The sequence below is a fragment of the Mixophyes fleayi genome, chromosome 10 (assembly GCF_038048845.1).
Source record: "Mixophyes fleayi isolate aMixFle1 chromosome 10, aMixFle1.hap1, whole genome shotgun sequence".
In the NCBI taxonomy this organism is placed as follows: Eukaryota; Metazoa; Chordata; class Amphibia; order Anura; family Limnodynastidae; genus Mixophyes; species Mixophyes fleayi.
Genome location: NC_134411.1, coordinates 32,337,847 through 32,359,409, shown reverse-complemented (window position 1 = coordinate 32,359,409; position 21,563 = coordinate 32,337,847). Strand labels below are relative to the sequence as shown.

General features: G+C 42.6%; 1 protein-coding gene across 1 annotated transcript; it reads left to right on the top strand.

Annotated features, from left to right (window-relative positions):
* Positions 1–14,578: 14,578 nt before the first annotated feature.
* On the top strand, positions 14,579–20,601 carry RAG1 (recombination activating 1). Its single transcript, XM_075188661.1, has one exon. The coding sequence runs from the start codon at positions 14,579–14,581 to the stop codon at positions 17,720–17,722; it is 3,144 nt and encodes a 1,047-aa protein (XP_075044762.1). The 3' UTR covers positions 17,723–20,601.
* The last annotated feature ends 962 nt before the right edge of the window (positions 20,602–21,563 follow it).

Genomic DNA, 21,563 nt, shown 5'->3' with positions numbered 1-21,563 from the left:
CTCCATTTACTTTGCAGAGCCGGCCGGGAACCGGGAGAATTGCCTGCTCTCCCGGGAGTCCGGGAGACCGACCCGGATTTCAGGAGTCTCCCGGATATTCCGGGAGAGTTGGCAAGTATGAGGTAGCCCAATAGGAGACCAGATGCCCCTCTGCCCCCCAGCTCAGCCAGCCAACTAATGACATACTCACCCAGTGGTCCCCAACATATTTGATGCTATGACACCGGCTGATACAGCTTCCAGGTGAATCATTCTTTTTTGTGAAGCCTCAATGTTAAAATATTTTAATAAAACAAAGCCATAACCATAGACGAAGATGAATTCTTTTAAAATAGATCCAAATCAAAAATTTCGTGACAAATGCAGCCTGTGGACCTCATGCAGCCATTAGGAGCAAAGCCAAAAACAAAAAGGAGCAAATCTGCTCTTGAACGAACCACGTCGCACTGCAAAGGCTGCAAATGCATTTATTTATTTTTTTGCATGCAAGGAAATTACTGGCTGTTTTGTACTCGGATACCGGACCGCTTTATGTTTACACTGCAATTTAGAGTTGAACAAACAAAACTCCACCCATTTTCATGTTAAGACACGCCCCTTATGTGGTCCACGAATCAGGATGTCCTGCCAATATCTGGGGACAGTTTGAAGGTATGATAGTTTGTCACTCTATCACATCTGATGAGATCTCATACAGGAAAAAAAACCTCAGTCCCTAAAGAGCTTACAATCTAATTGGATATAGCCAGTGGTGGGATTCAAATAAATTAACAAGCGGTTCTCTGCCCTAATGATCGTTTTAAGTATACAAAAAGATATACCGCAAGGTAGTTTAATATTTCATGCATTTAATACTGAAATAAGAACAATAAAAGAGGTACAGAAAACTAGATTATGTTATAAGAAAGAGTTTTAAAATATTAGTAAAAAATGTTTAAATAATACCTGACAAAAAACTAAACAAAATATATAAGTACCAACAATGGAAGTTACATGGCAACACATACATTGACTCACAACAGGAATTACATTTAAATATAGGCAATAAAAGAGTACAAATTATTAAAACATTACACAAACAATAACAAAGTAATAAACAACAAATATTATAAAAGCTGCATAATCATCAATTTATAAATAAATAGATGATGATGATATTTATATAGCGCCACTGATTCCGCAGCGCTGTACAGAGAACTCACTAACATCAGTCCCTGCCCTATTGGAGCTTACAGTCTAAATTTCCTAACATACACACAGAGAGACAGAGAGAGACTAAGGGCAATTTAGCAGCCAATTAATCTACCTAATGTTATTTTTGGAGAGTGAGAGGAAACCAGAGCACCCGGAGGAAACCCACGCAAACACGTGGAGAACATACAAACTCCTCACAGATAAGGCCATGGTCAGGAATTGAACTCATGACCCCAGTGCTGCAAGGCAGAAGTGCTAACCACTGAGCCACCGTGCTGCCCATGATCAATTATTTATATCAATATCAAGAGGCAGTTATCTAGTCAAACCCAGGTGTGCGTGTGTATAAAATATTTCTTTATGCAGCTAATATCAAGATGATAATAGTAATGAGTCATGTTATGCCACACAGTAATGCCCCAGTTCATATTATGCCACAGTAATGCCCCTCTTCATCACCCTGTGCCATGCTGCTTTTACCCCCTTCACACTCTGCCATGCTGCCTTTGCTCCCCCTTGCTTCCGTTCCTTCACTTACCTTTTCTATCGGCTTCTTTCTTCTCTTCTCTTCTTATATTCTATCTTCTTGCTGCTGGCTCCTCTCTGCGCCGTTCCTCACTGAATGTTGGGCATCACGCCTGACATTCAGTGCGGACGGAGCAGGGAGGAGAAGTGCCGACACCATGGACAGGTGAGTATTTTTTTTTTTAAAAGTACCCTGCTCCCCCCACCAACGAAGAGGACCCTGGAACAACCGGTTCGCCGAACTCACCTTAAATTTAGATATCGGCTGAATCCAAACACTGTATATAACAACGCGAAATATGGGAGTCTCCTTCGGACATTCCGTTACAGTGCATGACCACATCCCGGTTTTTGTAACTGCTCCCAGAGAATCAATCTGCCGTTTCCGCATCATAGTTTAAGGCTGAACAAATAGGCCGCCTAAACTTTTAATTCTGCACCCACTAAAATTTTCTCCAACCCCCAGCCCCCCAGCTGCTCCTTACCTCCGAAACTCTCTGGCAAGGAAGACTCCTGCTAATTCCATTTCCCTTTTACCAATATAATTGTAGTGTCTCAGTGGGAATTGTTAAAAAGATTTTCACACTGCAAATGTTGCCAACTGTGGGCATGGAATTATTATTATATTTATAGTTGCTTTGCAAGAGCTGAACTAAAAACAGAAGTATGTGATGTAGAGCACTGGGTGTAATTTAGTGCAAACAGATGTATGAAAACCGTAATAAGAAATAAAATCCAGTATCTGCTGTATCTGGTAATGTCACAGCAATCAGTTTAAAAAAAATACATGCGCTATTTGATTTTTGTTATTACACCGAATTTATATTATTTGTATTCCTAGCCTCATCACTTATTACCCTTCTTTTGCTGTGGGTCACACATCATGTTTTGGGGCAGGAAATTCAGACCTATGGGCAAATTTACTAAAACGTCTAAAAAGTGGAGGTGTTTCCCATAACAACCAATCAGATTCTAACTATCATGTTCTAGAATGCACTAGATAAATTATATTTAGAAGCTGATTGGTTGCTATGGGCAACACCTCCACTTTTCCTTCTTGTATATTTTAGTAAACCTACCCACTAATGTTTTTATTATTGTCGCAGTGGTTATACCTGCTATGTATATATCTATATTATATTTCAATTTATTTCTGTTTTGTGACTATATCTTTGTACATGTTTGATCCCAATGTCTATTCAGACTAGACAACTATTTTTAAAAATGTTTGCGTGCCGCGCTGTGTCCATTTTAGATTGTAAGCTCTTTGGGGACTGAGCTTCCTATTTCATGAATTGCCTTTGAACTTACTCCTGTACATTCCTGGCATCGTATGCACGCTGTAAATGACACGCGCTTTCTGTACAGTTGAAGAGTTCCTCTCTATGAGTCTCGGGGATATTTAATATTTAATCTGGCAGAGAATTCAACTGAGACTTCACGGTTAAGAACTTCATTGTTTCATTTAAAATGCCAGCCTGAGCGCTTTTACTGTTCGCCTATAGATGTTGCTGTGACAGATTATGAGTTATATCAATAGAATTTGGCATTGTGCACACATTAGAGAAAGCAAGAGTGAGTCGAGAGGAACAGGTTTGCTTCTTGCTATTAGCAGTTACAGGCAATGTCATCTATGTAGAAGAGACCAAGTGCAGAATATAGCTGGTAAATGCCATGTTCTGCCTATACGTTGTGTGACAGTTTAGTAGGTACACCTGTCCCTATGTCATTCATGGCTCAATCAGTGGCAGCATTTACAAGTGATACAATGTTATATAAAATAGGTGTGTAAGTACCGATGTATTCTATGTGTAAGAAAGTCACAGGGAAAAAATGGAGACGTCAAACGGGTGACTTTAAGTTTGTCATACTTGGCAATAATTTTATTGCCCCCTCCGGGACATCTCACCAGATCTGGAAAATGATCCTCGAACCGCGTGATTTTGGCCCAGGAACCGTGACGTTGGGTGGGGCCAAAATGGCATGATTCTCGAAGGATCGCGTCATGGTAACCCCCCACCTCGCCCACTGCACTAGGATGATTGCAGGATGCGGGAGAATTGCCTGCTCTCCAGGGAGTCCAGGAGACCTACACGGAATGCGGGAGTCTTCCGGAAGTTGCTGGAGAGTTGGCAAGTATGGGAAGTGTAAGCATGAGCATGGAAGGAACATCTGCTGAGGTCTGCATACACATGGTGTTCAACCGGCATTTGGGCTGGTAATGAATGCGGCCGACTGCACTGACTCAACCTGCGCCGAATAACTGACTGGTTACAGCGTGGGCCTCCATTTGTCAAGTGCCTCTGTTGTGGCATAAATGCAACGTATCTGTTTTGACTCTGACTATTGGTCTGGTTCCCTGTCTTCCTCATTAGTGAGTACATTGGGCTTTATATTTAAGACCTGGGGGCAACTGGATACTGAACACCATTACAACAAGGCTCCAGGTGGTCACTAATGTGTTAATAGGCTCAGACATTACACACAGTCAGTCCATCTATCAACTATGTCCTGAGTGTAATAGTCACGGCAAAGGAAGCATATGACTTGTACAAGTCCTCATACCCTGCCATGTATAATGTATAGCGACTCCAACGAGTTCCACTGTTGTCGGTGAAAAACAAGGGAGAGTTGGTTGATGTGGGCACAGACTTGCAAAATGCAGGAGGATTGAAATAAACATGGTGTACATGCTGTCACACTTTGATGAGCAGATGAGGATATGGAGAAAACCGCAGGAGCCCGTGAAGCCATCTGCCACATGACAGCAATGCCGGGTGGAGGTGTAGATCAACATATGAGTAGGATATGTCTATGTTGATGTAAATGAAGTGTGTCTCTTAATGGCAGCAAGGTAAATAGGCTTATTCAGTAAAGCAATGCACCAATCGAGGATAGGAAATCCTGGATAGTGGATTCAGCTTAATTTAGTGGCTAATGTGCCTTATGAAAGCTTTAAAAGGGGACACATACACCAATGACCAGCATTTTAAGATGACACATGCAGCGTTGTCCAATGTACGGTAATCAGTAGTTTTTGCATTTCCAAAGCTAGAGACCTCTAACTGACAGCTATAGGCAGAAACCTGTGGAAGGAGTTTTGTAGTTTAAATCTTGTGTAAGCACACAACGGGCCTTGTGTAGAGTCGGATTTAATGTAGCATAAGTTAATTACGTGCATTTATACCACTTTTTTTTTTTTTTTTTATGTATTTACTTAGTATGTAGAGTAGCACATATCTTAAGTTATATGCAACTCTCCTTAGTAGGTAAAATGCGTACATCTCGTTAAGACGCACTGAAAGCGCATCATTTATTTGAAAACAGATAATAATATAAAAATTTTGCAGGGCATCATTGCTGATTGGTCCACAGCAGAAACGAACGCCCATGTCTGAGTGTATAAAATGACAGAGGAGCCTGTCTGGCGCCGAGGACCGTGAGAAGATGGCGAGTGAGGAGAAGGTGTCAGTGGGGGTTGTGGGTGAGGAGAAGGTGTCAGTGGGGGTTGTGGGTGAGGAGAAGGTGTCAGTGGGGGTTGTGAGTGAGGAGAAGGTGTCAGTGGGGGTTGTGAGTGAGGAGAAGGTGTCAGTGGGGGTTGTGGGTGAGGAGAAGGTGTCAGTGGGGGTTGTGAGGGAGGAGAAGGTGTCAGTGGGGGTTGTGGGTGAGGAGAAGGTGTCAGTGGGGGTTGTGAGTGAGGAGAAGGTATCAGTAGGGTTTGCGGGTGAGGAGAAGGTGCCAGTGGGGGTTGTGGGTGAGGAGAAGGTGTCAGTGGGGGTTGTGGGTGAGGAGAAGGTGTCAGTGGGGGTTGTGGGTGAGGAGAAGGTGTAAGTGGGGGTTGCGGGTGAGGAGAAGGTGTCAGTGGGGGTTGTGGGTGAGGAGAAGGTGTCAGTGGGGGTTGTGGGTGAGGAGAAGGTGTCAGTGGGGGTTGTGGGTGAGGAGAGGGTAGGTATCAGTAGGGGTTGCTGGTGAGGAGAAGGTGTCAGTGGGGGTTGTGGGTGAGGAGAAGGTGTCAGTGGGGGTTGTGGGTGAGGAGAAGGTGTCAGTGGGGGTTGTGAGTGAGGAGAAGGTGTCAGTGGGGGTTGTGGGTGAGGAGAAGGTGTCAGTGGGGGTTGTGAGGGAGGAGAAGGTGTCAGTGGGGGTTGTGGGTGAGGAGAAGGTGTCAGTGGGGGTTGTGAGTGAGGAGAAGGTATCAGTAGGGTTTGCGGGTGAGGAGAAGGTGCCAGTGGGGGTTGTGGGTGAGGAGAAGGTGTCAGTGGGGGTTGTGGGTGAGGAGAAGGTGTCAGTGGGGGTTGTGGGTGAGGAGAAGGTGTCAGTGGGGGTTGTGAGTGAGGAGAAGGTGTCAGTGGGGGTTGTGGGTGAGGAGAAGGTGTCAGTGGGGGTTGTGGGTGAGGAGAAGGTGTCAGTGGGGGTTGTGAGTGAGGAGAAGGTGTCAGTGGGGGTTGTGAGTGAGGAGAAGGTGTCAGTGGGGGTTGTGGGTGAGGAGAAGGTGTCAGTGGGGGTTGTGAGGGAGGAGAAGGTGTCAGTGGGGGTTGTGGGTGAGGAGAAGGTGTCAGTGGGGGTTGTGAGTGAGGAGAAGGTATCAGTAGGGTTTGCGGGTGAGGAGAAGGTGTCAGTGGGGGTTGTGGGTGAGGAGAAGGTGTCAGTGGGGGTTGTGGGTGAGGAGAAGGTGTCAGTGGGGGTTGTGGGTGAGGAGAAGGTGTCAGTGGGGGTTGTGGGTGAGGAGAAGGTGTCAGTGGGGGTTGCGGGTGAGGAGAAGGTGTCAGTGGGGGTTGTGGGTGAGGAGAAGGTGTCAGTGGGGGTTGTGAGTGAGGAGAAGGTGTCAGTGGGGGTTGTGGGTGAGGAGAGGGTAGGTATCAGTAGGGGTTGCTGGTGAGGAGAAGGTGTCAGTGGGGGTTGTGGGTGAGGAGAAGGTGTCAGTGGGGGTTGTGGGTGAGGAGAAGGTGTCAGTGGGGGTTGCGGGTGAGGAGAAGGTGTCAGTGGGGGTTGCGGGTGAGGAGAAGGTGTCAGTGGGGGTTGTGGGTGAGGAGAAGGTGTCAGTGGGGGTTGTGGGTGAGGAGAAGGTGTCAGTGGGGGTTGCGGGTGAGGAGAAGGTGTCAGTGGGGGTTGTGGGTGAGGAGAAGGTGTCAGTGGGGGTTGTGGGTGAGGAGAAGGTGTCAGTGGGGGTTGCGGGTGAGGAGAAGGTGTCAGTGGGGGTTGTGGGTGAGGAGAAGGTGTCAGTGGGGGTTGTGGGTGAGGAGAAGGTGTCAGTGGGGGTTGCAGCTATGGAGACGGAGACTGAGTCAGAGATGGTGCTGGAAGGGCCAAAAAATGTTGAAAAAGTTAAGGTGGGGGATGGAGATGCTCAAGAATAGCAAAGAGCAAATCCAATGAGCCCAAGAGAGGTGGAGATGATGGTCAAAGTACTGGACCAGGATGACTACGACATTAAAAAAGGTGAGTAGCACGTGTAGCGTACCTGTAGTGCAGATGTAGTGTACCTGTTAGAAGGACTTTATTTCATTGTAGTTTCACACAAAGCAATGTAATGTCGGCTGGTTGAGCCGATTATTGGACAAAAACCCTGTAGTGTGTACCCAGCTTTACTGAGTGCCACTTCTTCAGCCAATCATCTTTGTGATTTTGTTTTTTAACAGATATCACATTGCATGAATTACCTGACATAATTGCAGCAGGAGAGATATAATATAGATATTAATGTTAGCGATTGCCTATATGTCTCTGCCACAAGCCGCGATACAATCAATGTATTACTCTAAAGCAGAGTCATGTAACCTGTGGCTCTCCACCTACTGTTGAACTATAAGTCCCAGCGCACCTTGCAAGGCAAAGGCTGTAAGAAATGGTGGAGGGGCCAAGATAATGCGATTTGCTGAGCCCCGCCCCCCGCAACCACACCTACCCCCAGCAGCTCTCGGACTTCCCCATCATAAAAATGCCTATTTACAGTCATATGCTGAATTATAGGTATCTCAAGAACATACTTGCCTACTCCATACTTACCTACTTTCTTCAGCTCCCTTCCGGGAGCCAGCCAGTGGAGGGGGGCGTGAAGGGGCGGGGTGTCCGAAATCGCGTCATTTCGGCCCCGCCCCCTGTGACGTCATGGCGCAAATTGCGTCATTTGACAGCGGGGGCGGGGCCAAACGCCGCGATTCACCGGGAATCGCGGCGTTTGGGATCTAATTCTGCCCACTTCACTAGGAAGTGGGGCACTTCCTAGTGAAGTGGGCAGAATTCGGGAGATTGCCACACTCGCCCGGGAGTCCGGGAGACTCTCACAAAATGCGGGAGTCTCCCGGACATTCCGGGAGAGTTGGCAAGTATGGCCTACTCTCACGGAATTTCTGGAGGCTCCCGAATTTTGGAGAGTGCTTCCGGACTCCCGTAAGAGTGGGCATCCTCCCGGAAGTGATGGAGGCGGGGCTTAATATTGCAATTTCGCACCACTCAGCTCCGCCCCTGCAATGAAAGGCCATAAATTTAGGCTATTTCTAACAGGGATGAGGCTACAGTGACGCAATTGGATCACCGCACCCCCTTTCACCCCGTGTCTTACATTAATTCTCCTCCAGGCTCTACCGAAGGAGAAGTTTAAAAAGTGGGAAAGCGTGCTCAAGATGCATTCAGCTCTGCACCTGTAAAAATATACGTCAGGCTTATATATACATACACCATCCTTGTGCACTCTTCCGGAATGTCTAGGAGGCTCCTGAATTCCGAGTAGGTCTCCCGGACTCCCGGGTGAGCAGGCCATTCTCCCGCATCCTGCCCACTTCCTAGTCAAGTGGGAAGGGGTGGAGCCTCCATGACATGATTCGCAACATTTTGGCTTCACCCCACGGCAAAATTAAAGTTTTGGCGCCACTGCGCTGGGGGGACGGGGCCAAAATGACGAAACTGTGTCCTCACACTTCATCCCTCCGAGTATACACGGAAATAGTTGGTAGTTATGACATACGCACAATCAGAGATCATGAGCACAAGAATAGTCTGTTTGCATTTATTCTGATATAGAAAAACAGATTTGTTATTAAGCTTCATATAATACAGCAGATATAATATTGCTTCTTGAATAAAAGTAGCAAAAAAATATATTTTTTAAATGCACCGAGAAAATTCTATAATATATATATATATATATGCACAATTAATGCAGAAGGCACCTATCACCTTCAGAGGTGAATTTGATATTAGACAATAAAAAGCAGCTAGTTAGGGCTGGCGATCGCCATCAGTATGTCGCAGACTAGTGTGAACATACAGGTGGGGTTGTTGTAGGGATCAATGATGGAAGTGATAGCCGCAGTTCTCTGACTCACAAGTAGATTGCCTGCAGCATATGTACTGGAAGCAAATGCTTAATACATCTTAACGAGTCCTAAATCTCACCACACACACTTTGCTATGATTGATAATATCTGCAAATTGCCCTGATATAATGTGTTTGCGACCCCAATAAGAGTTCGATGCCGATAATTAATAATTGATTGAATTTGATCAGATAATTTTTAGGCATGCCTTATAATCATTTTAGGCAAAAGACCATGATCGGCCTGTATGTGTGATCAGCTGACAATTCCCAAAAGATCCTAAGGGCTAGATTTACTAAGCTGCGGGTTTGAAAAAGTGGAGATGTTGCCTATAGCAACCAATCAGATTCTAGCTTTCATTTATTTAGTACCTTCTACAAAATGACAGCTAGAATCTGATTGGTTTCTATAGGCAACATGCCCACTTTTTCAAACCCGCAGCTTAGTAAATCTAGCCCTAACTCTTGTCCCAGGCCCCAAGCAGCTGTTTTGGCTAAGCATCATTGGCCCAGACGTGGCACCATCGTCTCATGGGTCGCCAGTAGTGTCCCGAATCAATGCTAGAGACATTGGGCCTGATTCAGAATGGGACGCAAGCGTAAGCATAACTTGCGGCTGCAAAAGTTCCCGCAAGAGCACTTACTTCGTATTCAGAGTTGAAGTTGCTGCCAGGTCCAATTGACTAGCAGATACCTCCGCTGGACAACAGACGCACCTCTCAGACACTTGCGGCCAGCTTGCGAACATTTACAAACACATTTTACTTTATAAGCTTAGAACACAATTGCTATGAAGCGTCATTTACACTTGAATAACCTAGCTAATACGGCAGGAAAGACTTCCCGAAATGCATAAAAAAAATAAAATAATATTGTATGTTTGTATGCTCAGCAAACCTTAATCTATGCCGAATGACTATTAAAAGTCTCAATGAACACCTGCAAATAATTTGCAAACCTCTAATTACAAGCGGTTCGCTAGTTTGGGCGTTCATCATCGCAAAAAACAAAACCACCTTTTCTGCCGTATCTGCAGCTAAGTTCTAATCTAAATCAGTACGCAATTGCTGGAACGCGCCCTTAATGCACGCTGCCTACTTCAAATCGCCCCCCTCCTCTTCCCTGTCGCGCCTCTTCTGACGTATTAAGTCATAAGCGCTCAAAAGATCTGCATAGCCGTAGATGCGTCCGTTTACTTTCTGCGCACCCACAGTGCAAAATGAAAAACCCGCCACACATACGTACGTACGTCTCACTAGTGAATCGTGTCTTTTAATTTAAAAAAAAAGTTTAATGACAGTGGGCCTGATTCATTAAGGATCTTAAATGAAGAAGTTTCTTATTTCAGTCTCCTGGACAAAACCATGTTACAATGCAAGGGGTGCAAATTAGTATTCTGTTTTGCACATAAGTTAAACACTGACTGTTTTTTCATGTAGCATACAAATATCAACTTTAAATTTCAGTGTACAAATAAGCTATCAAGTATTTGTGTGCTACATGAAAAAACAGGCAGTATTTAACTTATGTGCAAAACAGAATACTAATTTGCACCCCTTGCATTGTAACATGGTTCTGTCCAGGAGAGTGAAATAAGAAATTTCTCAAGTTAAGATCCTTAATGAATCAGGCCCAGTGTCCTTTGTAAGAGCATGTCCCCTAATCACAAGTCTACTTGTTGCTGCTGACATGAACAATTATATCAAACGCTTTTTGTTTTGTGCCAAAGTTTTCCCTTGTTTGTCTTGACGAGCGAGGGTCTGCTGACAGTACGTTTGACCCACAAAAACAGAAAACACGGCGTGTTTTGAAGTGGCACAGAATAACACAGCTGCCACAGTCATGCACTGCCTCTCTCCAGCCTCCGACAAACCAGCGCTTGCAACGCTTTTGTGGCTTTAACCACCGTGATCCTTCAAAACAGGCTTTCCCAGGTGCGAGGAGGGGGGCAGGTCTGGGTGACAGCTGTGGCAAAGGGGGTCAGCTGGTCGCCTCTCTGATTGGCTGCCAGTGCTCAGTGCAAATAAGAGCAGAGGCATAAATGATAAATAGAGGCGCACAACCTTCCATGCCAGACAGAGAACCCTGTGGCTCATTATCCAAAGCTGGGAATCTGAGTGACACTTGTGTCTGAGCAGTGACAGGCTGGCAGCAGGTAGAGTATCTGCTTATATATGATCATTAGACATCTTTATGTTTACAGGCTGTACCTGGCTGACTCGTATTGTCACATTTCTGTGCTAACCCCGGGCATATTATCTACAAGTGACCGACAGACGCCCAGAGTAGCCTATTAACTGTTCCTTTACCTCCCAGAGGGACCGCATTGCAGACATCCTATTTTATATCCTGGCCAGCGGTGATTTTTACCTGTCACATTTTTCAGGCATTGGGAGAATGTGATTCTAGTGACAAGCCTTGGCCAATGATCTCCTGGGCTCTGACTTGTTAAAGAATAACCCCCCCCCCCTCCCCCCTTCTGGGGGTTGATCTTTTTTTTTTTGCTTTTTAAATGCTATTATTATTTTTCAAGCACCTAATAGCAGTTTATTAACAATCAATGTTTTGTTTTTCCCAAGTAACTTCTTGGCTGTTGTGTCCAGAAAAAAATTATTTTTTGGGTATTTTTCACCAATAACGTAAATGTCAAACTCCTGCAGTCGGAAATGGACTGATAACGTCACATGCAGAACGGCAGAGTCTCTGAATATACAAGTCTCAGTTCATTATACTAGTTGGAATGTGTATTAGAAATGGCATCTGAATTTGTATATCTACTAAATTTGTATATATTATTATTAATATATTGTGCATTATATATATAATAGTTAATATCCGGATTTTCAGTCGTTTTCGGTTAAACTGGGGAACCCTAATTGCACTTCAGGGTCCCCTGCAGAATTTGGGGACCTTTGACACTTTCCACTGACCCTTTTGCAGGCCCCAGATTCCAATGTAATAGCACCAACATATTCTGCAGTGGTGCACACTTGGTGCCCCAATAACTATTATTATAAGTAGTAGAAGATGTATTGACGTGGTGTAGAGAACCCATAGCAACCAATCAGATGTCAGCTTTTAGACTAGTGTGGCCACGCTAATGAAAGTTTCTGTCTGATTGGGCATGCATTATTTTTATTTTTAAATAAGTCATAGTCATAGTAAGTATGTATGTATGTATGTATGTATGTATCATAATATTGATATATTTGACCAGGGGGTATATTTACTAAACTGCGCATGGGAAAAGTGGAGATGTTGCCTATAGCAACCAATCAGATTCTAGTTGTCATTTTGTAGAATGTACTAAATAAATTACAGCTAGAATCTGATTGGTTGCTATAGGCAACATCTCCACTTTTTCAAACTAGCAGTTTAGTAAATATACCCCCAGGTCTGGCCAACCTATGGTGTTGTAAAACTACAAATCCCAGCATGCCCTGCCAGCTGTCGGCTGGCTATCTACTACCAAAGCATGCTGGGGCTTGTAGTTTCACAACACCTAGAGAGCCACAGGTTGGCCAGGCCTGGTATTAGATAGTTATTTTGGGCGGTTGTTGTAGAACTGTGAATCAGCAAGGTATTATATTTAATTATTGTGACATTGGTGAATTAGATGTAAGTTTGGCTATTGCGGAATGGCTTGCAGTTCAGTCTCTGCTCATTGATCATACGATTAGTGTATCATGCGGATAGTCTGCGTAACCACTGCAATGTAATTGTATAACCCGGTGTGTGCTTAACGTTCCTCCTGCCTGGGGCGATGGTAAATTAAATCTCACTCAGCTCTTACACAAAAAGGCATAAACACAGTATCGCACACTACAGACACAAATATTTTTTCTGTATTCATTATTTGAACCAACAGAATTTTTTGTAGTGAGAAAATCACCGTTGTTCTTAATTACTAGCTTTAAAAATCTGCCTGTTTGCCTGATTATAACAAAACACCTGTGTTTTACAACAGTAATAATTATCAATAATTATTGTTTTACTGTTCTCATAACATTATGTATCTGCTGCGTTGTTGAGTGTTTTTAATAAATAATATATAAAATAATTGTAACACTTGTATTAGATGGGTGTTATTGTTAAAAATAATTGTGACATTGCTGCGTTAAATATTATCTATTATTATTTTAATGTATTATTTATTATTATTTTAATGTATTCACCATAGCTGAGGGCTTTGTCCAGCTTCCTGATTGGGACAGTTCTGCCCCATGGGTGGGAGAGTTGGGATTTAATTATGGCTCACTGCTGCTGTGCATCTTTCTCATTGGTCTGTCATGCACTAGTTTGATGTTTAATTGGTTGCTATGGGTTACCAGACATTTCTGTTGTGTGTAAACTGGATTTATACGATCTGAAGTTACATACGCTGAAATAAATATATTAGTAGAGGAATTAAAAATCATTTTTTTGGTCTCTTTACCGCACTGTTTTTTTTAAGTTATTTGCAAATTTACTGAACTTAAAGTTAAACACAGTTAGCTTTTTATTTATAAACAATAGCACTCCTTTATTAACATTGCTTTTAGGTGCAACATTTTTAATGCTACACCATAGCAATCAGTACGACATTGGCTTTCATTGTCTAACATGCACTAGGCAGATATAAGCTCACTGCTGATTGGTTGTTGTGGTTCGGGGAAAAATTTGCACCCAAGTACAATGTTAGTCCACATAAAGCATTTACCTGGGCTGAGGCTAGTAGTGTAACTAGACTAATATTGATACTCTTACAAAATGCACTAATACATAGGTACATAGACAGTTTCCATAGCAATAGAATGTTTAAGATTTCTGGAACAGAATGCCCTGTACTGTGTACTTCTTGTGAGGTCTGTGGTCCTATTAGATCGCATGCATAACCTAAACACATCAAATTTGCATAAGCATAAGATTCATTGATAACCATGTGACTACACAGTCTTTTCACATGTGCATATCTGGAAATAGACAGATGACCAAAACGCTACATGTATATACTCATTAGTGGTACATTTGTGAAAGTAACAAGCATACGTTCCAATAGTCCCCATTTTTTGACCCTGAAAGGGGTGTATAGTGTTGTAAAGTGGGCGTGGTTGCACGTGAATCTGGTTCGGGCTTCGATAAATTGCGTGTGTGGTCTGAGAGGCTCATATGCTCTGCATTTCTGTCTCAGTTTTGTTTTTTAAAATGTTGGGTGCTGTGGAAATGCATAGAAAAGGTAGCGTTGCCTAGAGAAACCAATGTTGGCTTTCATTTTGTAAACTGTACTAGATACAACATAGACTTAATGGGTTACATTGGTCAACACAATTACCTGTAGAACATAAACATCTAATCCATTCTCACATAGTTGTCAATGTTTTTTTTTGCGTCAACCATAGAAATGTACTAGAGTAGAACTAACAAGCCCTTATATGAAGAAGGAAGCCTGGCAGGTCATAACGAGAGATAATTTTCAGCTACAGCTGGTATAAGGAATGGAATTTTATACTTTATGGACCGTAGAATCCCTCCATTGATATTTATTTCTTTTTGTGTTTTTTTTTAGACATGGAGTTGGCCGTGGTCAACACTCCACTGAACATGATGTCAGATGAAAGACAGCCTTCATATACTAAATTCTCAGAATGGAAGTTTAAGCTGTTCCGAGTGAAATCGTTGGAGAGGACTCCATCCCAAGAGCACTCCGACGACAGTGGGCTGTCATGCCCCAGCTCTCAGGAGAAATCGCCTTACTTCCATGTCAGTTCAGGTGACATTAACCTGAAGTCTTCATCACCATCGCCTACAGATGGCAAGGGTCAGGAAGCTATCGTCCTTGATAACAACGAAGCAGAATTGAAAAGACAAGAAGGAGATGCCCACACAGCTATTTTGCAACATCTGTGCCGTATTTGCGGTGCCTCCTTTAAAATGGATCAGCAGGGCAGAAACTATCCCGTCCATGGACCTGTGGACAATGAAACTCAGGAAGTCTTAAGGCGGAGAGAGAAGAAAGCCACCTCCTGGCCTGACCTCATATCCAAGGTTTTTAAGATTGACGTGAGGGGCGACTTGGACACTACTCACCCAACGAGTTTTTGCCATAACTGCTGGATTATCATGCATCAGAAATTCAGTAATACCTCCAGTGAGGTTTATTTTCCCCGCAATAGAGTGGTGGAGTGGTTGCCTCATTCTGCTACATGCGATGTTTGCAATACCTCCAAAAACTGGGGCAAAAGAAAGGGAGTACTCCACCAAAACTCCCACCTAACCAAAAAGCGAAAACTTAATGTTGACCATGGGAAAAAGAACAAAAATGGAAACAACCCCTCCCTCTGGAAGAAGAATAAAACCTTGAATCAGATAAAGACCAACTGCAAGAAAATGCACCTAGACGCTAGTCTACTGGTCGTTGACTATCCTTCCGACTTTACCAAGTCCGTCACTTGCCAGGTGTGTGAACACATACTATCTGATCCGGTGCAAACAGTGTGCAAACACCTGTTCTGCAGGACTTGCATTCTTAAATACATAAAAATCATGGGTTGTTACTGCCCAGCCTGTAGGTACACTTGCTTCCCGACTGACCTTACAACACCTGTTAAGTCCTTTCTCAACATTCTAAATTCCTTAATGTTGAAATGCACAGTCACTGGATGTGATGAGGAAATCTCCCTAGGAAAATACTCTCACCACATCTCCAAACATAAAGAAATCAAGGGCAAGGAGGCCTATGCACATATCAACAAGGGTGGACGACCCAGACTCCATCTGCTCTCACTGACAAGGAGAGCCCAAAAACACCGTCTTAGAGACCTGAAGATGCAAGTCAAGGCTTTCTGTGACAAAGAAGAAGGCGGTGACGTTAAATCAGTTTGCTTGACTCTCTTTCTGCTGGCTCTAAGAGCCGGAAATGAGCACCGGCAGGCGGATGAGCTAGAGGCCATTATGGAAGGAAGAGGAGCGGGTCTTCCAGCTGCCGTTTGCCTGGCGATAAGAGTGAACACCTTTCTGAGCTGCAGTCAGTACCACAAAATGTACAGGACAGTCAAAGCCACAACTAGGCGCCAGATCTTTCAGCCGCTCCATGCCCTGAGAAATGCAGAGAAAGCCCTGCTGCCAGGGTACCATCCTTTTGAATGGCAACCACCTTTGAAGAACGTTTCCTCCAGTACAGATGTTGGGATCATTGATGGTCTTTCTGGACTGAATCGGACTGTGGATGAATATCCTGTGGATACTATCTCCAAAAGGTTTAGATACGATGCTGCTTTAGTTTCAGCTCTGAAAGACATGGAAGAAGATATCCTTGAAGGCTTAAAAACCCAAGATTTAGAAGAATACTTGACGGGTCCTTTCACTGTGGTAATTAAAGAATCTTGTGATGGAATGGGAGATGTCAGTGAGAAACATGGGAGCGGTCCGGCAGTGCCGGAGAAAGCAGTCCGCTTTTCATTTACCATCATGACCATTGGCGTTCCCAACAACAATGCATCTGTCCGAATTTTTGAAGAGACCAAACCAAACTCTGAACTTTGTTGCAAACCTCTTTGTCTAATGCTTGCTGATGAATCAGACCATGAAACTCTGACTGCCATCCTGAGTCCTCTGATAGCTGAACGAGAAGCCATGAAATCCAGTGATCTCCTGTTGGAGATTGGAGGAATAATGAGAAACTTCAAATTTATATTTCGTGGTACAGGGTATGATGAAAAGCTGGTGCGTGAAGTGGAAGGACTAGAAGCCTCAGGCTCTGTCTACATCTGTACGCTCTGTGATGCCACTCGTCTGGAAGCTTCTCAGAACCTGGTATTCCATTCCATCACTAGAAGCCACAATGAGAACTTACAGCGCTATGAGACGTGGAGAGCCAATCCCTACCATGAGTCTGCTGATGAGCTTCGCGATAGAGTGAAAGGAGTTTCCGCCAAGGCGTTTATTGAAACCGTCCCGTCCATTGATGCCTTGCACTGCGACATCGGAAATGCCGCTGAGTTTTTCAGAATATTCCAGCTAGAAATAGGAGAAGTCTACAAAAACCCCAACTCCACCAAAGAAGAGCGAAAGAAATGGCAGGCGATTCTAGATAAACACCTAAGAAAGAAGATGAACCTTAAGCCCATTATGAGGATGAATGGAAACTTTGCTCGAAAACTCATGACCAAGGAAACAGCAGAGGCTGTCTGTGAGCTAATACATTGTGAGGAAAGGCAAGCAGCCCTCAAAGAACTTATGGACTTGTATCTCAAAATGAAACCAGTATGGCGCACTTCATGCCCAGCCAAAGAATGCCCAGAGCTGCTCTGCCAATACAGTTACCACTCTCAGCGTTTTGCAGAACTGCTGTCCACCAAGTTTAAGTATAGATACGATGGCAGAATTACCAATTACTTCCACAAAACTCTAGCCCACGTCCCAGAGATCATTGAGCGTGACGGTTCTATCGGGGCTTGGGCTAGTGAGGGCAATGAGTCCGGTAATAAGTTATTCAGACGGTTCCGTAAGATGAATGCCAGGCAGTCCAAATTCTATGAGATGGAAGATGTTCTGAAACATCACTGGCTTTACACCTCTAAATATCTCCAGAAATTTATGAATGCCCATATTAATTTGAAGAACCAAGGTGTCCCTCTAGATCTAGAACCATATCCAGAGCAAGAGGAAGAGTTAACGTGTCCTATAGATTCTTTAGAGTCAATGGAATTCTGAGTTCAGCGGTTGGAATTCTACAAATTTGTTTTATGTTCCAGATGGAATTTCCTAAGGGTTCCTCAACATGTGTCCAATATCTAGCAGATAGCTGTTAGAAGGAGTTTTATGAGGACGCACATAGCTGTCTATGGTGCAGAGATGTAGAGTTACTGAATGGAGAATAAATGTTCTGCAATGAGAGATGTATTAATAATATCTGAATAGCATTCTTAGTCATTTCATAAAAATGCAAATAATCTCTAATTCTGGGATTAGCACATTAAAGAAATGATAATGCAGTATAATTCTTATTAATATAACTTATGAAAGTAATGGTTTACACCGGTGTGATAACAATATGAAAACTAAAACAAGCATTATTTATGTAAATACTGAAAATGTATTTGCTTTGACTTCAATATTGAAAGCATTATTCTTCCTACTGCTATCAAGCTTAATATGATAGCTTGGGGCAAATAGCTCAGACAAAGTTCAGTTCATAGCAACCAATCAATTATGAGAGTTGTGCAGACAAAAGCCTGTTGTATTAATGAAAGCAAATGTCTTAAGTGGTTACTATAGGATGCTGCAAAATTTTAATATTTCAGAGTTGTTGTTAAATAGTGTGCCTAACGGAGGGGAGGGGTTTCTGGAGACCCAGAAACCCCCCCCTGCGTGCGCCACTGAAACCGGCTGTGTGCAGGTGACAGGTATTGTGTGTGATATGACTGCCGATTTTTCAAAACAAAATAACATTGCCTGCAGTGTTTGGACTGTCCAGTGGGCTGAATTGAGCAGATTAGGTGCAAGTGTACCTACATTGCACCCACATACAAAAACAAGACAACTTAAAGAGATATAGAAGATGTAATTCGAGGAGGGGTTTTTTATAGGATAACGCACAGCCCTTTCCTCCCCAGAAAATAATCTAACCTCGGATTAGCAATGCCATTCTCCTTCCTGTGAAAACAGGACTTCTGGCGTGTCTGCATATTGCCTATGTCTGATAAAGAATGTTCATGCATAGTAATAATAATAATAAGGCACATAGCATTTAGCTTTCACGTGACTGATATAATTCTGCTTATTAACCGCTAATATCATTTTCAAGGAGAATTTAATTTATACCAATCAGCGGTGGTTTATTTAGCAGGGTCTATATTAATGTGTTAGGATCATTCACTTCCAGAATAACAGTACATTCAATTATACAAATAACATTTTTGCCTGGAGAGATCCTTAACACAGTATATTTGCAATGCCCCGTGTGCTTTTAAATAACTTGGCTCACTATTCATATTTTATTTGAAAAAGTCAAACTGTTTTGTTTTTTTAAAATCAGGATTGTGAATGCTTTCACCGAATGCATCATATAAGTCGGGTTAATTTTTTTGTTCTTACGGTTAAATTAAGACTGTAAGTTATATTATAAAGTTGCTGACAAAATATATATATATATATTTTTACTTTGATCTTTGAGCTTATTAGATTACATTATTGCACAGAAATATAATGTGCGTTTGTTTCTCTTAGCAATAGCTAAAATTTAGAAGTGATCACAGAGAGGCCTCGTATGTGAGGGGAATGAGGTAGATTTCGTTCCAGAATTCCAGTTTATTTCACGTGATTGGCTGCAGCACCACAGTAAGATTTGATGCCTCAGGTGTCCGAGGCACGAGGCACACCCCATCTAATCAATCACATTGCATTCAGCACCTGATACATCACATTTTCCTACTTCTCCTGTGAAGTCTATAGCGCTGTTTCCATTAATAACACAACCCAGGAAACGGCTTTAACATCATGATGCAAATTGCACGTATGGGTGTCAGCCAATCAGATATTAGATTACATTAGCCTAAATTTTGCTGGGCTGACGAAGGCCGCGTGCATAGGCCTTTTTTTTTGTTTCCGTTTCTCTGTGTATTTTTATGGCGTAGAAAATTTACCTCACACACGGGAGCATTACTGATACAGATGTCAATGCAGGGATTAGGGTAAGTAGAATATGCTATAATATCTAGTACAACACAAGCAAGTGGGATTCATTGGTGTGGTTCAGTGCACATTTTTGCACCTACATGCAGCCCTAATGTTGTTTATACATATAAATCTATCCGAATAAAGAGAGACAAAAAAAGAGGGATCTTTGACTAGCACCAATTATAGCCATAATAAAAACTTACCTCTACCACTGCATAGTTTTCGATATTTTTTGTTAAGTGGACCCGTCATCTATACACAGATGTGGCGGCCATTTTGTGGTGTGAACCAATAATCGTGAGAACGCAGCCTATCGACTGACTAGGCACTAGTGGCAGCACATCGATAGGTATGATATTGGTCCAATGCACAAAATGGCTTCTGCTGCCGTGTGTAGATCATTACGCCACTTTAACAGTGCTTGTAGCATATTTTGCACAGGGTGCTGTTAGGACCTTTGTGCTTCTGCCTCTGCTAATACAGGCAAGAACACATTCCATGGAATTGAACATATGTACAGCCATATTGTTTTTGTGCGTACATACTGTAAAAATTCTATTTTTGCTGTTACCGTCATGTACATTGTCACTTTGATTTTAAATATGTTTTTTGAGGCTTCAATGCCAATGTTGATTTTTGATATTATTTTTTTCTACCTCATTTCATCTTGCGCTTTACAGTGAATTGTTTGTGAGGCCACAGAACTTGTCATCTGTTAGGATTCACTTCCCCTTTTGAAGTCAGGGGTGAAGGAGAAGTGGGATTTTGTATACGAATTGCTAGTGTTTTCTTGGTATTTGATAAACTGCAAACTTTGTTTTAATGTTTTATTTTGATAAGAATTTTTTAGACATTTTACCTCAATTTGTCACTTTATTATAAGTCTTTTGCCTTTATTTACATGGTTTTGGTAAAAAGTATCTTATAATACTATTAAACAGTCCTGAACTAGGATTTTAAGAGTGATCTGTTTGTGTTTCAGAACTGTGTAGAAGCCTTTGATGTTATTTGAGTCACAAAGTGTTTTAAGTGAACAAATGACACATTTTTACCTCATACAAACAAATTGTTCAAATGCAACCTCTTGTATCTTGCATCTACTTTATATTTTCATTTTAGGGTATATTATTTGTGTAAGTTTTAAAATATGTTGATATTTTAACGATCTAATACAAAACAAGGTATGGAGAAGCATCCAAGGTGTTACAGAAACAGTGTTATGTTTCTTTTTTCAAATGAGCAAAATAAAGGGAAACAAATAAGCAAAATAGCAATGAGCTTTATGTTTTGCTAATACACATGAATATTTTATACCGTTGTGTAACCTTTTTCATTTTGCATGATTATTTGATTTTCAATAAAGATTTGAACGTTGAAGTTTATCTGTTTGCATTTGTTTTATGTAAAGCACCAAATCAGATATTGAATTGGGAGGAAGAATTTTACATCTCTAGAAAAGCATATTACACAGTATTACATACATTTCTGCAAACAGATGTGATCCCCATTTCTGAGAAACAGTCTGACCTACTGACAAGAATCCCCACAACAGTACATGGTTATAGCATTCAGTGTAAGCGCAGTTCCTGAATGCTGACGCTCTGCACGAATGCATTAGGCTGGGCGTAAAAGATCAGGTACGCTGACATAGGTCTGGTATGTTCCAATACAACGTCTAAGGGCTAGATTTACTAAGCTGTGGGTTTGAAAAAGTGGGGATGTTGCCTATAGCAACCAATCCGATTCTAGCTGTCATTTTGTAGAAAGTACTAAATAAATGAAAGCTAGAATCTGATTGGTTGCTATAGGCAACATCCCCACTTTTTCAAACCCGCAGCTTAGTAAATCTAGCCCTAAGCGCCAGATTCCAAGGTGC

What these genes read in the sequence shown, in the direction of transcription:
- RAG1 (XM_075188661.1), top strand. Translation starts at nt 14,579, where the DNA reads ATGGAGTTGGCCGTGGTCAACACTCCACTGAACATGATGTCAGATGAA.